The sequence below is a fragment of the Wyeomyia smithii genome, chromosome 2, assembly GCF_029784165.1.
Source record: "Wyeomyia smithii strain HCP4-BCI-WySm-NY-G18 chromosome 2, ASM2978416v1, whole genome shotgun sequence".
Taxonomy (NCBI): Eukaryota; Metazoa; Arthropoda; class Insecta; order Diptera; family Culicidae; genus Wyeomyia; species Wyeomyia smithii.
In genome coordinates, this window is record NC_073695.1 from 218,115,831 (window position 1) to 218,135,514 (window position 19,684).

The 19,684-nt window shown below is 38.0% G+C and overlaps 2 protein-coding genes across 4 annotated transcripts in view; one reads left to right on the forward strand and one right to left on the reverse strand.

Annotated features, from left to right (window-relative positions):
• Window positions 1-19,684, reverse strand: part of LOC129721556 (arylalkylamine N-acetyltransferase 1-like) — a 164,237-nt gene that overhangs the window by 91,375 nt on the left and 53,178 nt on the right. The gene's annotated exons all lie outside the window — the stretch shown is intronic.
• The window catches only part of LOC129721553 (uncharacterized), a 196,948-nt gene that overhangs the window by 56,280 nt on the left and 120,984 nt on the right, over window positions 1-19,684 (forward strand). For 2 of the 3 annotated variants that reach the window (XM_055674254.1, XM_055674255.1), the window contains one exon: window positions 17,291-18,005. The exons of the other annotated variant lie outside the window; for it this stretch is intronic. In XM_055674254.1, coding sequence (XP_055530229.1) covers window positions 17,321-18,005 — 685 coding nt within the window. In that variant the 5' untranslated portion in view covers window positions 17,291-17,320. The remainder of the gene's footprint in view (window positions 1-17,290; window positions 18,006-19,684) is intronic. 3 annotated transcript variants of the gene reach the window in all.

A 19,684-nucleotide genomic window follows, 5' to 3' on the forward strand; every position in this document is an offset into this window, starting at 1 on the left:
AATTTTCTAATTTTTTTTTTTTTTTTTTATTTTTTTATTCATTATGCAGCGCCGGAAATACTTATTTGGATACCTTCTCCTTTTGTATAGATCATCAAAATTTTCCGCATGGGTTGCAACACTTTGCCAGATAGATCACCATCAACCATCGATGTCCAACTAACTTCTCGTAGTTTTTATCAAAAAAGGAAGGATTGGAGGGGATCCTATCCATCCTTTACTTGATATAAACTACGGAAAGTTAGTTTAACATTGATGGTTGATAATATTCTTAGAGCCAAAACGGTTTGTTTGATCAGTTTAAATAGTGTCTGCGGCAAAGTTGCAATAATTGCAATAATTTTGTCCTTTAAAAAAATTACAATGTGAGGAAAATTTCAAAAAATATATGAATCTATGAATCTTAGTTATTTGAAAAACTATCAGTGTTCAGCTTACATTATGCAGTTTTTTAGAAAACACTCAGTTTTTTAATTAATTCACCAACAGAGAGTAAGAATGCTTTTGGGGCCACGCACAGGTGCATACGGTTTATTTCAGTAGAGCACAAAATTGTTTAATTTTCTGGTTTGAGATTGACTTCTTTATTAAGCATCGGCGTCTTAGAGAACAGTATCGCACAAATTGTATACTTGATTGAACCAACAGATAATAGGAATGCTATTAGGACCTCGCACAAGTGCGTGTGGTATCCCGATCAGTCCTATACATCAGGATTATAACATATCTTGATGTTTCGTTTCAAACAGTTTATGTATCGACTTGTGTTCTAAGCTACGCCTCGATAATAGTTATAACATCAAAAATCTTATCAAGTTTATTTACTGATTAGTTAGAACGCTTCCTAAAAATTTTGTTTTAAATGCTACAAGATTAGGAAGACAGGTTTTGCTTCAAACGCGTTATTTAAAATCGTTTCCAACTTTTGCATTCAAATATATGTTTATGTCTAAACAGGCTTTTCTCAAAACTCAAACCATTTTTTTTTGTACGTAACAAAACATCAAGATATGGTATAATCTTAATATATTTGGTTGATTGGTAACTTATTTTTTTCATTCAATACGGCTGAATAACCGTTCACGACAATGCATAAACGTAGTTATCCCCAAAGTCGACAATGCAGTTACTAAATTATATTAGTTTTTAAAATGAAAACACAGGTATATAAAATTATAATAACTTACAACCTTCCATGTCGATTGTTTGATGGGGAAATACTGCGAAATTCGTATTTGTTTTTATCCGATGAAATAGATTCGTCGATTTCACTCAGAAAAGTTTTATATCTTTGATGTTTATAATAACGTTTTAAATTTCATATTCTTAGGGTTGTACACAAAAAAAAAACCTGACGCGGCTTTTTGTTACGCGAATTCCGGAATTCAAGCGGTTTTTTTCACGCGGATTCCACAATTTACGTGTTATTTTACGCGGATCCTAGAATTTACGCTGTATTTTTTCTTCACTCTGATTGCGGAAATTACGCGTTTTTTTTACGCGGATTCCGGAATTTACGCGTTTGTTTTTACGTGGATTCAGAATTTAGCGGCTTTTTTCCTTACGCGGACTCCGCAATTTCTTTACTGGAATTGCGGAAGTTACGCGGTTTTTTTACGCGGATTCCGGAATTTATTCGGTTTTTTTCCCTACGCGGACTCCGGAATTTCTTTACTCGGATTCCGGAATTTAGTTTGATCGGAATATCTCAGAAAACTGCAAGGTATAATAATTATCGATTTTGAAGGGAAGGCTGCTGGAGCCACGCCCTAATCTGTGCGACTGAAAAAAATACAAAGTTATTACATTTTCATTTTTGGAATTTAGTTTAGTTTTGCGCCGGTTAACTGCAGAACCTAAACTTTAAAAATAAAACGCGCACCATACCTAGTTGACCTTGTTGCCAGTTTACTTTAATTGACCCTCATTTAATAACTATTTCATCACTACATGATCCAAATCGGCCAAACACGAAATTTGGCACACAATCCCATTTCAACAGTTCAAACTGGTTCCCGAAATCCACTTCGCCACAGCGTAGTAAATACAGTTACTTTAGTTTGAACGCCTTCGTCGTGCAACCACGCAATAATATTGACCTTATGAAAATACTGTTGGTAGCGCAAAAAAAGAAACGACTTGACGCCGTACGAAGAGAAATTACTCCATAGAAGAGGATGAAAAAAGTGCAAACACTTCAGTCTTTTTTGCCACAAAAGATAGCACACTCACTACAGCTAGCTGTTGCGGCTGGCTTCAATGTGTCTTCAGAAGTACTACCATGGGAAGAGGTGATCGTGAGCAGACTGAACACAAACTGAGCGGCCATATGCTACGAAATGCTGGCGGAAACGAGCATCTCAAAGACCATTCGCCATCTTCGTCCATCATTGGTGCAAGGCGAAAAATAAATAAATGGTAAAGTTCATCCCACTTGCTACTTAAAGGTTTATTTTCAGGCTGTTTATGATGCTTGCCCATTGTTTTTTAAACCGGGCTTGGCGAAAGTCATAACTGAAACGGTACTTAAAAATGCCAAGGTAAATCAATTTCGATGATTCTTGCTGAAAAAATCATCAGTGAATATAATTTTAGGCAGATTTAATCATAATCGTTAGAAAGTTTTATACGAAAGTCCCCCATGACACCCATCATTGTAGCAAATAAACGGTTTCCTGCTCATTAAAAATCTCCATTCACATTCGCGCATATGAGGAGTCTTTAGAGCCTGGCAAGTATAAACCTCGCCACGATTATCAACATCTCAGTTCACCAGAGTTGGCATATCGCTGAAGCACTTTTGAACGACCGAAAAAAAGTTTAGCAGATATTTACAACGATGATGAACTACAGTCTACTCGCGCTCCCGCCCTACGTCCAGGTTCAACTACGCGAACTAAAAAAAATATTACACCCCTCTCAGTAAGCGGAACTCCAACTTTTGAGTGGTTATTTCAACAGCAGACAAAGTAATTGCAATTGATGAAAGCCGGAAAACTAGCGCGAGTTTGAGCTGAAGTTTTGTTAGAACTTTTCAATTGCAGAGGTGGAAAATCGCCACTCACTTAGTCCACCCGATTCTTGCCGTTTGATAGAGTGCAGCGTAGCGTGCCAGGACGGTGGCGTGGCAGGGGTATGGCATAACCGGCCCAATTGATTGCCATCGTAGGACTGTGAATATAGACTGCCAGCACTAATGGAGGCCCACGTCTACGTGGGCTGGAGTTTCGCCTCTGATCTCGGAATCGCATACCGCAAATGCAGTGCCTGGAATTAATCGAAGTGGAATGCGCCGGAAGAATTATGCTAACGATATCGTTTGCAGATGAAGAAATCGATGGAATAGTTGGAATGGTAAATGGAAACTTACGAGCCGGCCAATCATTAGAGCATCTTTATCATCGTTCGCGCATCGAATCGCCGGCAACCCGTGCTGCGGTTCCCGTGCTATCCGTTCGTTCGGTTCAGTTCAGCGTTGTCGTTGGGCGTCATAAAACAGAAGCGGAACGAACTGAAAATGACAAGGACCGTCGATCGTAAATAAATATGCTCCGACAATGCGTTCCCCAGCCAAGATCCCATTATTATTACCAGTGTTCGACGATGTGATGCAACCGGCCCCAACCCAACCGAGTCCTATTATCACATTTTTAAAGGCGAACCGCGAACCTCGGAAGAAGCGCGTTTTGATTTGAACCTAGAAGTAAAAATACTGGCCAGCACGTAATGACAGAAGACAGCGACGACCGAAACATGGCGATGCTTTTGGTCGTTATCATTAAAATAATAATTGCAATTAGCGAGCGGGAAATAATTATTGTGATTATTATCCAACTCATTTACTCTTCTGCTGTGGAGCCGCGAAGTTTTTAAAAAGCATTATGCACCTTAACAGATAGATAGAGAGAGAGATAGAAAGAAAACGCGCGCGCGGGTAGAAGAGACAAAGAGTTCGCGCTAAACGATACCATTTTGAGAGCTTACCGAAGCAATTTCACTGTCATTGTTTTTTATGAGCTTAATCATGCGGAACACTTGTTTCTTGTTGGTTGGGTTTGAAAAGGCCGCTCGCATGTTGGTATGGGTGGCCATTGTAGCCCCGCGGGCTGTGTAGAAACATCTATTACGGCGTGTTAATTTAAAACACAATGGAAGTCGGATAACTGTTAATTATACATTATCCTAGAAGGGTATGGTACATTTGAAGGAGTCAATTCTTTGGCTTGGAGTTCGAAGAATCAACAGATACTTGAAGGTTGGGAAAAAAACAGTTGAGGAATAAAAAATGAACATGATGATGACTTTGAAGGTGTTAATGAATAGTCCCAGGCAATACACATTGTTATAGAAAAGCTCAGATAACTCCATTAATACAACCTGCAGTTATAGATAGTAGTTGAGCTTACATAAACTATAACATCTCAATCACCAGAAAAGGGAAAAAATGGCAACCGCTAGAAAAAGTTATGCTAGTGTTAGAAGTATTACATAACATCATAAATGCTAGCCAGCATGTTAAAATAAAGTTGAAAATATATCTCGATCACTAATACGGTAAAAACTGTAGAAAAGCGGTTACTTCCAAGTTGAAACTGCTATATAAGGGACCTTCCACATTCCACGTGAACTTACTTTTGACGGTTGACGGTCCTCGAGGAATGCGGATGGCTTCCAGTCAAAATATGGTTGACGCAATCATACCTTTTATTCTTAGGTTTGAAACTGATGGTGGCAAACTTAGTCAAAACTGTGTTTAGTTTTTTAAATTCAAGTAAGTTTTGATCACTTCAAATAAAAATTGTCGAACGTTACCTATCGTTACATAGGGGTGGGAGGGGGTCTAAAATCTAGATTTTTAGCGTTACGTAATTTGTGTACGACGCCTTGTTATAGAATAGTTGAGATAACTCCATTAATACAACCTACAATTTTAGATATCAGTTGAGGTTACATTAACTATCACATCCCATCTCTATCACCCGAAAAGGGCAGAAATAAAGTCCGTTAAAAATAGTTATGCTAGTGTAAGAAATGTTACTTAACATCTTGGCAGGTTGGAATGAAGTCGCAAAAAACATCTCGGTTATTTTTATGTTGAAACTACTATCTAAGAGGCTATCCACAAGGGCGTCCCAAAAAAAAATCGATGTAGAAAAAGTTAAGGTGCTCAGTCCTAAATTGAAAGATAATGTTATTTATAGAATTTTAGTAGAACATTTAGACTTTCTAAAAAATTTTTTTCAAGTTGGCCAAACGTGATTTATGAAAAAAATACTTTTTTAAGCTACAAATCCACTCTTATGCACTTTTTTCAATTCTTGTTGTTTCCTACATTTTTTCATATATTTTTTTTTATTTTTGTGGGGTTGTTTTTGATAATTTTGCATGGCTCAGTTCAGCATTGCATTTAGTTTTTTGACTCCCAGATCCCATTCAACATCACAGAAAAATAATTTTTTCTAATAATTTTTAAATAAAACCCTTCAAAACACAAATAAAAAAAATTTGATCAAGAACTGAAATCTTCATTTCATTTACGACGAAAATTAACATGAAAAAAGATACTTGATATCTTATCGGGGAGCTGAAATATTGGCATTTTTATATATGATTCATTCCAACAAATATATTAATTAACTGTTTTATTTTGGGAGATAAAAAATAACAATTTTCAGAAAACAAAAGCGTTTTTGAATGGATGATAACTTAGTAGAAGGTTTGAAAATTCGGAAAAATCTGCGAAAAAAAGTTAGAACGAAAATTGTGATTTTTATTGCCTTCTAAAAGAAAACCCAATATTTCACGTAATATGTAAGAGATAGAAACATAATGTCTTCGGTAAAGTTTCTTGTTTTAAGATAACTTAAAACTTTGTCGAGAACACCTTGCGTCTATCTTATTCTAAGTAAAAAGTAAATTTTGTATCTCACTCATTGGTGGATTGATCACCCATCATTCAAAGATGCATTTTTGAATATCCTGAAACTTTTCCGAACATACCTCATGGCTATAGTCAACATTTGAATCACTATTTAGGAAATCATACGCACAAACGGCAAAATAAAACACTGTTCAATGGAGATATTGAGTTTTAGTGGCATTTTTGACAAAATGCATAGTTTTCCAATCTATGTATAAACGCCAATATCTCAGCCCCCGATAAGATATCAAGGATCTTTTTTCATGTAAATTTTCGTCTTGAATCCCGCTGAACAGTAAAAATTTCAGTTCTTGATTAAAAAAATTTTTTATATGTGTTTTGAAGGGTTTTATCTAAAAATTATGAGAAAAATTCACTTTTTGTGATGTTCAATGGGCTCTGTGAGTCAAATAGTTGAATGCTATGCTGAACCAAACCATGCGAAGTATTCACAAAACAACTCCACAAAAATAAAAAAAAATATATGGAAAAATGTAGGAATCGAACATATTTGAAAAAAGTGCAAAGGGTGGATTTGTAGCCTGAAAAAGCCATTTTTTCATAAATCACATTGGGGCAACCTGAAATCGATTTTCTAGAAAGTCGAAATGTTCTACAAAAATGCTATAAATAACATTATCTTGCAATATAGGGCTGGCTGAGTACCTTGACTTTTTCAACATCGATTTTTTTTGGGGCACCCTACTATCCACATTCCACGTGGACATACTTTTAACGGTAATAGATCTTTCTAAACACTTTTTCAGCTCTTGGCGACAGAGGAATTTACCAATTAGAGCTAACAATTTTTTTTCTCTTCGTAATTAGCTGAGCATACTGATATCAAATATGTTTAACTTTATACAATTCACTTCTGTAAGTAGTGGAACCTTGAAGACACCGTACCAAGGGGCCCTTCCAAAAATCCTTTACTAAATGACTAGCAGTACATTCCAAAATCAAAGTTGGATTCGCGTTTGTAAAAGCAACCTTCTTTTAATTTGTGTTTCTTCGAGCTTTTATTTCATTCAGCAAGCAAACACATACAGAATGTATGACAAATAATCATAAACTAAGAAAATGGAAAAACTTTAGGAAAATAAATAAATGATGCTATCCAAGACACGACCGCATGACTGATGTAGGACTACGTAAATTGAATTTAGAAACTCTCTGGTCGCAGTGATGAGTCCACACAGAGAAAAACAAATCAGGGAATGTTTGAGAATTGGATATGGGAAACTTAATCGACCTTTTGAGTGAATGATTTAACAATAAAAAAATCAATAAAAATATACCGCGTGGAAACCGACTATTATAAGAAATCCATTAAAATTCCGAACTCCGTAAAAAAAATCACAGAAGGGTTGTGTGCAGAGCCACGACCGCAAGGTTGAAGTAGAATACTTTATTTAACCCATAACCGTATTGCGGCTTGTAACATCAAGCGATTTCGTTTGCTCGCTGCTGCGTGTTGCATCATGTTGCAACTTAGCAGCTGGGAGACGACGAAATTTTGTTCATGCTGATTGATTGAATCGACTTCACATTAGCTCTGCATAGTCGAACTAACTGCTTTTGTAAGGGTGTTCTAATAGGGCAGTTTGTTATTCAAAATCGCTTATGCTGATCACAGCCTTTGCGCTGCCCTTACAGTGGGGGGTTACCTCAATAAAGTTAAAATTATACAACTGCAACAGAATTTGATTGCATCCCGCACAAAATGTCTGCTTGTGTTGATACCAGAAAATTATTAACCTTCAATTACTTGTTTATTTGTCTTCAAAAAGGCATTTTGCGGTTCAAAATCGGTTGCTGATCGCAGCCTTTGAGCTGCCCTAACAATGGGGGAATTAAGATACACGGACAACATGCACTGTGGAAGCTATTTCACATTCAGTGAATTAGACGGGCGCGACAGATTTAAATTGCTAGGATCCAACACAGAACGCTTGCTTGTGTTGTCGTAAATTCAATCCAATGCAATCTTCATGCTGCCCCAACACAGGGGGAATAATGGCAGTCTGGCGACACGCTGAGAAAAACCGCGCTGCTCCTGAGACGTGGTGACCAACCACAGAGCTAGTGCTGCTGCTAAGGAAGGACGACTGCTGTTGTCGCTGTCTAGAACTATTATGAGCGGCTTCGGCTGAAACTGAGGCTCTTATATAGACCAAATAGCATGTTTTCAATTGCAAGGTATATGATTCTGTCGACCGTGCTTGGGAAGCAATCATATAACTACCAATCAGAGGTCGAATTTTTCGTTTTAACAAGGCTTGACTATTTTCAATAGTACAATAGTGTGAATAATAGAATTAAAATTACCTTATTTTGGGATGAATCTTAGAAGATTTTCCAATCTATTGCTGCAAGAACGAAGAAAATCCATCGAATACTAACCGATTTATTAGCATTTGAAATTGGACATATTTTTTACTTTCTTCGGTTTTAGATTTTCATTTCACATCCCTATGTAGCCGAACTTCCTGAAAGAAGTATTCTACTTCAAAACGCGTGAAGGCCGAACTCTGAAAAACGAAAGAACGCGGTAATTTTGGAATCCCCGCAAATAGATGAGCCATCGTCCATGATTTTAAGACAACTTTTAAGTTGATGTCACGATCCCGTTTCACCTACAAACAGTAAAATAAAGTCTCCTCCAAGACTATTCAAGCCGATTAAGAGACTTTATGCATAAAGATTCGTATCAATGTTGATATAAAATTGCTCAGCGAAAATTACGAAATAGTATTAATTTGAATATTTTTCACTGAGAAAAGGTAAAGGTGTTAAAATCAATCCATCCTAAATTTAAAAGTGGCGTCTGGAGTAATGTTTGACACCGGACAGGGTAGGGTCCGGTAAAAGTCCGGTCCGGTCCGGAGTCCGATCGGACCGGAACCTTCAAAGTCCGATTATTTTCCAGACCGGACCGGAACGCAGCCATCCGTACTTCGAAACGGACTGGGTAATGCTTTCCGGACCCCGGACATTTTCGGTGAAAAAAAATTATTCAATTTAGGTCATAGAACACAGCAAGTGATTCATTCTTTTTGGTTTTATTCGCTGTTTTTATTAAAAGTCAACCTATATAGCCTTGCTCGCCTTTTTAACTTGAAATAAATGCTTTAATTGATCACATGGTTCTTATAATATTAGAATGACATTGATTGTTACTTTTTTTTTTGCTATTTTAATTTTGCTCCTGCTATTACTTCTGATAGACTCGCACAACTTGTTCTGAGTTTGTGTTTAATTGATTGCCATCTGCATACATGCTCAATCAGTTTGAGAATTGTAGATCTAGCCTTTCTTGCTACTACTCTCCAAATTTTGACGTAGAACTAAGTCTCTCAGGAAGTTCGGCTACATACTCGGCTACATAGGAATGTAAAATGAAAATCTGAAACCGGAAAATATGTCCAATTTCAAATGCTAATGAATCGGTTAGTTTTCGATGGATTTACTTCGTTCTTGCAGCAATGGATAGGAAAATCTTCTAAGATTTCTACCAAATGCATAAAATTGTAGTATTATTATTCGAACTTTTGTATTATTAAAAAATGTCAAGCCTTGTCAAAAGGCAAACTTCGACCTCTGATTGGTTATATGATTCCTTCCCAAGCACGGTCGACAGAATTATAGACCTGGTAATCTGAAATGCACTAATTGGTCTAAATAAGAGACTGTTTCAGCCGAACCTGCTCATATTAGTTCTAGACAGCGACAACAGCAGTTACTAGCAGCAGCAGTGCAGCGGATACCAATGACAGCGGATAGCGGCCACAGCTGTGGCAAGGCAACGAATAGCGCAGCAGTTGCAGCGGATCTCAACATCAATGATGGTGATCGGCGATAAACATTCGATCTTTTTCAGCGTATGAGTCAACTTTGTCTCTCAGGCGATTGTAACAATTATAGTACGATTGCCAGTCCAAGTGAGCCAATTCGGAGATTCGTTGAGATAATTTATTCTTTCTCAGAGATTGAATTTCCAATAGCTCTACAAACCGATGATTCACTCTTCGCTGATAGAATTGAAGTGTCAAAACAAAAGAGAAGAATCGCGAGACGATAATTATCGGAAGAGAGAAATGATTGCGAACGCTTAGAACAGTATACACCTTTTTTTCTGAGTCGCGAGTGTTGACAGCAAAATATATTTTTCATAGTTTAACAAAGTGTTGCTTGCTATTGTTATTGTCAATTCAATGTACCTTTTCTCGTCGGTTTTATTTGCATAGAAGGATTTTTCACTTTTTACTGATTTTTCACTGATATATATTGGTCGATGTCTTTATTTAAACAAGCAATTTTGCTTAAACAAGCAAAAACCTGTACAAATTTTGGAAAAAAAATGCGCAAATATGAACAGATTCGGGAAAAAGTTTGCAATCTATGCAAAAAGTAAAAACAAATATTTGAAATCGAAAAAACCAAATTCGCCCACGGACTCATTTCACAGATTAATCTGTAAATCTGGTATCCCTGTTTTTTACTGCTTTTTAGTTGTTCTGCCGCTTGCAGTTTTTTCCCTCTCTGAGTTTTGGTTTGCGATACAATTTTACGATCATCGGGACACTCACTCACAAAATGATTCAAAGTTAAGATTTTACTTACATGGCTCGATCAGATCGGGAGACGATAATGAATTACCGATTGGAGCCGATGTGAGAATCGAAACAGCGTATGAACAAACGACGACAAAGTCGTATATAGTTAACAGGCTATGAAGTTCACGAAGAATTCTTTCGGCAATTTATTTTTCACAAAAGTTCTCTTCTCGAGAGGCGATACAAAACATCGCGTGTTATGCGTGATCAGAATCCAAAAGGATTTTCTCATGATAATTATCTGATACGATTTTGACCATCCTTGCTCAGCATTGATAGTAGCAGGGCCAGCTGATGCTGTGGGAAACTTCCTTTAGTGAAATGCTGTCTCTGTGCGATAGCGGGCACTAGTAAATGCATCCAAGGAAAAGTTGCCTTATTTGACAACACACAAACTGCACAAACGTCCTGGAAAGGTGGTGTTAAAACTACAGGGGCCGTCTAGTTTTGAGTGTAACAGCTTTTCACTGTGTTATATATCACAAGCAATGCCTTATTCGCACTGTCAGTGATAACGCAAAGAAGTGATCGGCATCTTATCCGATATCCGATTAAACAGCAAATTGTTCTTTTCAGGATGAAATAGATACCAAATCGAAAAGTTAATATTTTCTCTCAAAATAATTTGAACTTTCAAATGTTAGAACAGTTATAAATTTGACTTCATTTCCATGTCTCAGAACGTACTGAATTATCTTTTCCTTCAGTAATAAGCACCACACCGGAAAAGTTTTTATTATCTGCATAGGTTAAAAATTAGGTTAAAAATCGTCAATCCTAATATGACAAGCAACTATATTATTGAAAATGGTCAATCCTTGTTGAAAAGCAAATTTCGATTGATTTGATTGGCCGTTATATGATTGCTTTCCCCAGCACGGTCGACAGAATTATAGACCTAGTAATTCGGAATGCACCTTTTGGCTTATATTAGAGCCTGTTTCAGCCGAAACTGCTCATATCAGTCCTAGACAGCGACTACAATAATCTTTACTTAACAGCAGCAGCTGTGGGAGCGGATAGCATCAGCAGCAGCAGTGATATTGGAGCTAGCTAGTGTAGCGGCACTTCTTTTAGTAAAAGCTGCTTTTGTGCAGTAGCGATCAGTATCAGTAGTAGCTACATTAGCCGGCACTTCCTCTAATGAAAAGTTGCCGTATTTTGACAACACACAAAGGTTTAGAAATGCTGGTTTTCAAAGTACATGGGCCGTCAAATTTTCAGTGTGAAAACAGCTTTCACCTGTGTTATCAGAAAAACGTCTTAATCTTCTCTGTCGGGGTAGCACAAAGATGCGATCAACACTATATCCTATATGAAATTGAACAACAACAGTCCTTATAAGGACAACAAACAAATTATTGAAGATATAATCTTTTCTCGTTTTACGCTGGAATTAAAAACATAATGTTATTTCAATCTGCATGCACTTTGACTGTTAAAACTTATTTGCATTGTATAGTGTTTGTTTCATTCCTGTTCAGTGATGTATGCGCAAACTCAAATTCGGTAGCACTTTAAAGCCTCTTTTGCACAAAATTTCAAAAATTTCAATACAAGAAACGCAACATACAACTTTATGTAGTTCCACGTCAATCTTGCGGTTAAGGCTTTGCATACAACCGTTGTGATTTTTCTTCAAAAATAGAGTGCTGCAAATAAATAATCAAAATACAGACCTCCGTTCGATTCTGCCAACACGCCAAAAAATTTTCTGTTGTCAAAATCGAACCATGCCAGAAATGAATCGATCTCTTTTCATGGCTTTTTTACTTTTAAAGTGGCCTATGACGACCTTAACAAAAGATATGGCCATTATTGAACTAGTTGTAGTTCCAAGTCGATAGAGGTCTCGCTTGATGAATTTAAGCTCAATAATTTGGGAGTAACCGGAACTCAACGAGGACAGATCCGCATGTGGCCTATGACGACCTAGATACTTGATCTGACCACCCGAGTGATTAGAGACATAGTACAGGCTTTAGTACTGAAAATCAAAAAACCTTTCTGTTGGAGGAATCAATTGGTACAAAAAACAAATAATTTCAAAACACGAATCAAATCGATCCGTGTCAAAAGTAAAACGCGTTTAAATCAAATATAGCCTGTAGTCTCAAAATGAAATATGAAAATATCGTAGTCCTACGTCAACTTTGCGGTCGTGTCTTGGACACCACCCTCCAACTATTTCAATTAGAAAAAAAATATTATAAAAAATAGAGAAACAAATTGCAAAATACTTATGATAAAATTGATGAGCGCTGTGATGATTTTGATTACTTTTGGACTCCTTTCTTATTCCCAAATTCTTTCTCACTCCAAATTTTAGCATTCTTTCTGATCGTTTAGATCAGATATTTTTAAAAATGAAACCGCTGGGATGAAAAATGAATTAAATCAAATCAAGTGGTTTATTTTGATCAAAATGCGAGCCAATTTTGGAGTAGGTTCAATAACACCGTTTCTGTTTTTCGTATCAATCTGAGTACGTTGAATTAACCTATAGTGGACCCCTTTGCTTTGTTAACCGATAGTGGACCACCCATCAGATTAACTTAATTTCACTGAACATAAACCGGAATTTATATATGCTCGTGATGCAGACTGGCTGGATAAGATGTTTTCCGTTGGAAGTTCTCTGAAAATCCCTCAAATTTTTGGGTAAATTGAGTTTATCTGGCGGGTGGTCCACTACAAGAAAGGGGTCTACTATAGGTTAATTTACTCTAGCATGTCCTTAGTTCGATAAAAATTAGATCCACAACCATACACGATTGATTTTATACCGTCTACTGTTTAGATTCAGGTTTTGATAGCAAAAGAGACTCACAGGCAACGTTGCCAGGTCAATTTCGTCAGTTTCGTATCATTAAAGGAACATAACGAATAAAAATAATTAATTCACGTTTGTTGATTGCAATATTGAAGAATTTTCTTGTGATTCGATTAGTCTAAAAATTCGATTTTCTGAAGTTAAAAAAGTTCCGTACTCCGAATAACCGAGTCCGACCTGTATCTGGAAAAAGCGAAAAAAAACTGGAGGTCATTTCGTGGGACAAAAGGTCTTATTTTCGGAAACAAAACTTGGGGGTAAGCAAAATAATAGTGACAAAATTTGAGGCAAAATTTCAAGTAGGTAATAACCTTTTGCGAATTAGAAAAAATAAAATCAGGTAAAAATTTTAATCATTTATGAAAAATCTGAAATATTGGACATCAAATCCAGCTATTTGCATACATGTTCGAAAATCCGGATAATCCAAATAAATCTGTATACCTGGCAACACTGTTCACATGCATCATAGGCATTACCAGAGAAATTAAAAGGCATTAAAAGAGGAAGAGCAAGCTTATTAGAACGGTTGAAGCAAAATTATAGTTGAGATTAAAAAAAAAACAAGAGTCATGTAAAAAGCTACGACCGCAAGGTTGACATAGAACAAAAAGTTGTTTGTTGCTGAACTAGTATTAAATATTTTTTAAATTGTGTTAATATCGGATATGGTGCTGATCGTATCTCTGTGCTATCCCTGAGGCTTTCTTCTGATGATGCAGCAGAAAGCTGTTTTCACACTGTAAATTCGACGGTCCACAAATTTCGGCCAACATCCTAAAATGTTTGTGTGTTGTCAAAATACGGCAACTATTCATTAAAGGAAATGCCGGCCGATGCTGCCGTTACCGCACAAAAGCAGCTTTTTACTACAGGAAGTGCCACAAAACCTACCGCTAAACCGCTGCTGCCACTATCGCTGCACCTGGCGCTGCCACTATGGCAGACACTTGGCAGCATTTTTTTAAGGGAGGACCGCTACACCTACCGCTGCTGCTATTCGCTGCCACTGCTACTACTACCTTTTGCCACTTGGTTAGAACTGTCCTAGTCGCAATCCACTAGTGATATGGTTGGTTGTAGATGAAGAAGGCTCTTATATATCCCAACTAGCATATTCCTCGTTTACTTGGTGCATGATTATGTCGACTGTGCTAGAGAAAGCAAGCATAGGGCGACCAACAGAGGTCGCAGTCTATGTTTCAACAAGGCTTGATAATTTTCAATTTAAGTACAATTTTCGGCGTTTGGGCGGATGCATAATGATTCTCCAATCGATTGAACGAAGAAAATTCATTGAAAACTATCTAATTTTTAAGAATCTGAAAATGGACATGTTCTAGGGTGCTACATTCCGATTCGGAACTCGACCTTCTGTTTATTTATACACAGACTTCCGCAGTGTACAGGACAATCGTGGGGGTAGCGCTTCGATCCTACTGACACTAACAGACTTTTACAAGCCGAGACTGGAGCTCAAGACCACTTGGAATGTTAGGCCAGCGTCGTACCTCGAAACCGTCTAGAAGAGTACTGAAATTGGACATGTTCTTCCCTTTTTCCGTTGTTAGATTTTCATTTTAAAACCTTATGTTGCCGAACTTCATGAGAGATGTAGTTCCACGTCAAAAAAATATTTTATTCGTGATTAAATTTAATTGTAAAAACTGGAGGTGGTTGTTATCCGAGTCATACTTGCACCGGTCATTGTAGGTAAGAAAATCAAAAGTATTGTCCTTGAAAATAATTGTTCAAGCACCTTCATAAGATATACGAGAATGCCTTAGTTATTACTTGGTTATGTAGATCAATGATTCATATTTTTTCAAGCAAGTAACAATTAAAATGTCGCTTGAAAAAAAACCTTAGTTACAAAATGGATTAAAAACCAAACGATGAAACCTGTTCGAAATCGTTCATAAATCAGTTGCAATAGCTGTTATGACGATGTAGTTTTTCGTTGTTTTTCACACCTGACCTGAGTTGGCTTTGTGGATGAGTGACGAAATTTTTCTATCGTCACTTTGTTCGCTAACGGAAGTGATTCATGATTATTTGAAGAAAAATACACCGACCAAGATAGAAAAGAGTTGATAATTTCTGGTGAACTTGATTCGTTTTTGGGAAAACAAGAAATATTTTATAAGGCAATTCAATCATTGTTATATGTTTTTCGAGATCACATTCGTAGATGTTACAAAAGAAGCAAAAATTACAGGTCGTTGAAAACCTTTTTGAAGAGAAAAATTTTGCCAGAGCTACAAATTTGATTGTCTACAACTTTGTCAAAAACATTATTTCAAACAAACGCACAATTCAACTAATTGCACTAAAAACGGAGTACAAGTGACAATGAATTTAGCACATAATTACCACCAGCGAAAAATATGAAAGACAGTGTTCAGCATCCGAACGGCGTTTTAAAGCACCCACACCGGTGCTGGCACTGATATGCAGTAACCCGAGAAAAAACTCGTTTCCAGTGGACCGATTCCGAACAGTCGAATAACAAGCAGTTGGTGCTGCACGACAGACGGGTACCGGCTCAATATCGCACACCCGAGCGAGTGAACGTCAGGTAGTGCAGTGAATTAAAACAACATAATTATTAATTGCGGATTTTGATTAATTTTCTTGAAATTATGGCATTATTTTATATGATACCGCTGGGGCGTCTCTCTGTGTTCGATCACGAAACCAGCAAACTTGGTGGTGAGCTTTTCTATGTATTTGCTGCAAATGTTTATGTGGCAATTACCACAAAATAAAACTTATTGTTAATTATTTGATCATAATTCCGGTAATAATGACATGTTAACTGACGATATTATAATCAAACTCAGAGGAAATGAGTTTTGCGAAGTGGGACCTGGTGAGTAGGACAAACAATAAAAGATTCGTAGTTAAATCATGAGTCATCCTATCCGCGTTAATAATTTTTTCTTCGGCGGTTTGGTCTGACAACAATAAAGTTTCAAGGTTTAACTTCGCTTTAAACTCCATCAAAGTTCTTTCACCCAGAGCTCCCAATCTCCATAATTTATCGATTCAACACTTCATTAGCCACGAGTGTGCAACGCTCATCGTTGGCCCGAACAGATCAACTCGCTCGGTCCGAATGAGTCAGCAAACTTGATCGGTGGTGACCCAAGATGATCTGGCCCGAGAAGTGAAGCGAAATATAGCATCTTTCACCGTGTCTAAACGAGAAGCCCTACAACTGGCCGTCGACCTCGTAGAGGCAGTAGCATCGTAGCGGATGATCCGTGGCCTTCGTCGGTGGGACTATCCGCGCAACCTTGTTCGTGTATAACTGTAGAATACATTCCGATGAAGCGCCGTTCCCTGCATTGACACAGCGTGAGCCGTAGCTCGTTTACCATATTCCCGCGGGATGGTCCAAAAGCGATCCAGAATCAGAGGCCTCCGCCAATCGTCGTGGGCAAGTCTCCGAGTGTAAGCACATACTAACCTTCCGGACCCGTGCAGCTCTTTGTTTGATTGCAAACTCCGTTAGGTTTCCAGGGCACGTGATTTTAATTTACGACTTAGCGGCTTGAGAGCGTGCGCCAATAAATTGTTCCCGGGACTGTACCGAATAAAGGCTGCCCTCACTGCTAGACTATCCCACTGGTTGCGTTGGCCGGTTAGCGTATAGGTACAATAGTCAGCATGTGTGATATATGTGGAGCAAATGTGCTGGCTTGCGGGGATTTTTTTTTAATTTAGGACAGCACCGGTGTCACTCACTATGGAAAAAAGACAGTGTTCGGAAAGAGTTACTTTTTCTTCAAAGATTCTCCCTAAAATTGATTTCATTAATTATTTTATGTGATTGTATTATTTCTTCCTCCATTGTTTTCAGACCTTGCGTTCGCACATTTTCTAACCGACCCTTTACTTTCATTTCCCCTTTTCCAGATGGCACACCGGCCGTGATCCTGACGCATCATGCGTTTGTTCAAAGTCAGAAAATTTCCAGACCCCCCATTTGCATCCCCAGAGTCAGTTCCAGAAGCGAATCTCGCAGCCACAAATAGCTCGTTGCCGGTAGCAGCCGATCGAGCGTCCCGTAATGATATTATTATTTCGAGTTGTATCCCAGCAAATCCGATTCCCAGCAGTTCGGAAGCAGTGCCATTGAAATCGGCAGGTTCCATCGCAACAGGAAATCCTACTGCACCGGTGACCAATGACGATGGCCTGCAGCGGCAGCAACTACTGCGACATCCATCATCAGCGACAACCTCGGCCGTGATAACCTCATCGATTTCATCGGTGACCACCGGTTCCACGGCGGGTTCACTATCGAAGCCGACACATTCGGTAGGAACCAACGCGTACGAACCACAATTTGCGAATGATAAAATTAGCACAATTAATAACAAAACCGAGAATATTAGATTATTATCGGAGAAGCCACGCAATCTGGGTACCGCCGGCCCCCCAGTTGGTGTGGGTGTGGGTGTGGGCACCCTGAGGTTGTCACCAGAGCAGCAGAAACAGATGCATCAACAGCTCCAGCCCGGACAGCATCCGTTGGAGTTGCGGTTTCAACAGCATCAGCAACAGCAGCAGCATTCACAATCCAATAAAATAAGCGCAATCGGAACCCTGATTGGCAGGAACGGAATTGGTGAGTTGGTTTGGCATGTATTTTATTTTTGTTTAGTTGCGTTTGTCGATGATTTGTTGGATATCCCGACCGGATACGACCGGGAGGATACCATAAATCAGCGCCAGAATAAGGGCGGGAAAGTGGCTTTATCTATCCGATTGCGATGTGTGCCACGGACGATACTCATTCGTTATTTCGTGAACTTTAAGAATGTAGCAACACACAATTCAGATACTGGTTTTCTATCTTATTTTGACATTCAAAATTAGGCACAAAATTTCTTTAACCCACTCCAAGGCAATATGTCTTGAACCCTATTGTGAGCAAAATTATTCACTATTTTTGTTTCAGAATTCTCAATTTTTATTTCAACCCAGATTTTATCTCATTCAACACAGAATACGATAACACGAGACTCGGGCAATTCCCGAATAATGTAACTCAAATATTCTTCTAGGAAAATAAAGATTAAAGAAGTCCTTAACGATCTATTTTTGAAAAATAGAAACAATGTAATAGTCCGATTACCAAAAAACCAATAGGTTTTTATGGGAAAACTAGGCCTTCCATATAACACTGATTTTGTTAAAATCGGTCCAGCTATATCTGACGAATATGAGTGGGATTAAATAGCCTCTAGAACACGTTTCTTTTCATAACTTTTACAACATGTGGTTCACATGTCTAATTATAATAAAATTATTTAACAAATGGTTTAAAAAGCAAGCCCGTTCCTTTCGATATCAATTTTGTGCAAGTCGGTTGTGTAGTTTCTGAGATGATAAAGTTTCGTGATTTTCACATTTTGATACATAACAGATAAAGTTACAGCGCGATTACAATAAAATTTTATAGAGTATTATGAGGCAATTAAACCTTTCATTTGCAACTAATTTCATAAAAATCGATCCAACCATCTCTGAGAAAAGTGAGTTCAGGCAGTCTTAGAAATATGTTTCTTTTCATACCCTGATTTCTCATTATTATACATAACGGACAAAGTTAAAGTCCAATTACAATAAAATTCAATAGGGTCTTATGAGGCAAATAGACCTTCCATGTTCAAATCGGTTCAGCGGTTTCTGAGTTCAATCCGAGTTCTTGCAGTTTTGATGATTTTGTCGGTATTTTTCGAAAAAAAAAATATTCAAGGAACGTTTTCTCCCAAATGGCGTATCTTCTGGTAAAGTGGGTAATTCTTGTAAAATAGAGTGATTAAACAAATTTTCAGCAGAATCTTTTAAGTCTAGCAGGGAATATAGTGATTTTAGGGTTTTTGGCGGTTTTTTTTTTTTAAAAACCTTCTAGGGCCGTTTTATCCCATTTGGCACATTTGGTTCATACATGACTTCGAAGTTCTTGAGTTTCTCTACAAAACGCTATATTCAGATATTTTTTCTAAGGCAGAGCTGAATGCCACCACGGGTCGGTAATTGGCGATTACCGAAGGCCACGGAAGTGCTCACTGCTAGCAAGCAGTCCCGGACCATCAGCGGGAGCTAGCCTAGGTCGTGGCGAGATTCAGGCACTAGGCCGCTGAATTCTCGCAAAAGCCACACTGGCCGGAAGCAGCTCCGACGGAGCGAGTAGTGCCGCTCCCACCACCCAAATGCACTATACCGCCCATTGGGACTGATGCCAGTAATGTTCCCAATTACGGCAACTGGTCGCATCACTATAGGATAAGAGTCGGATTT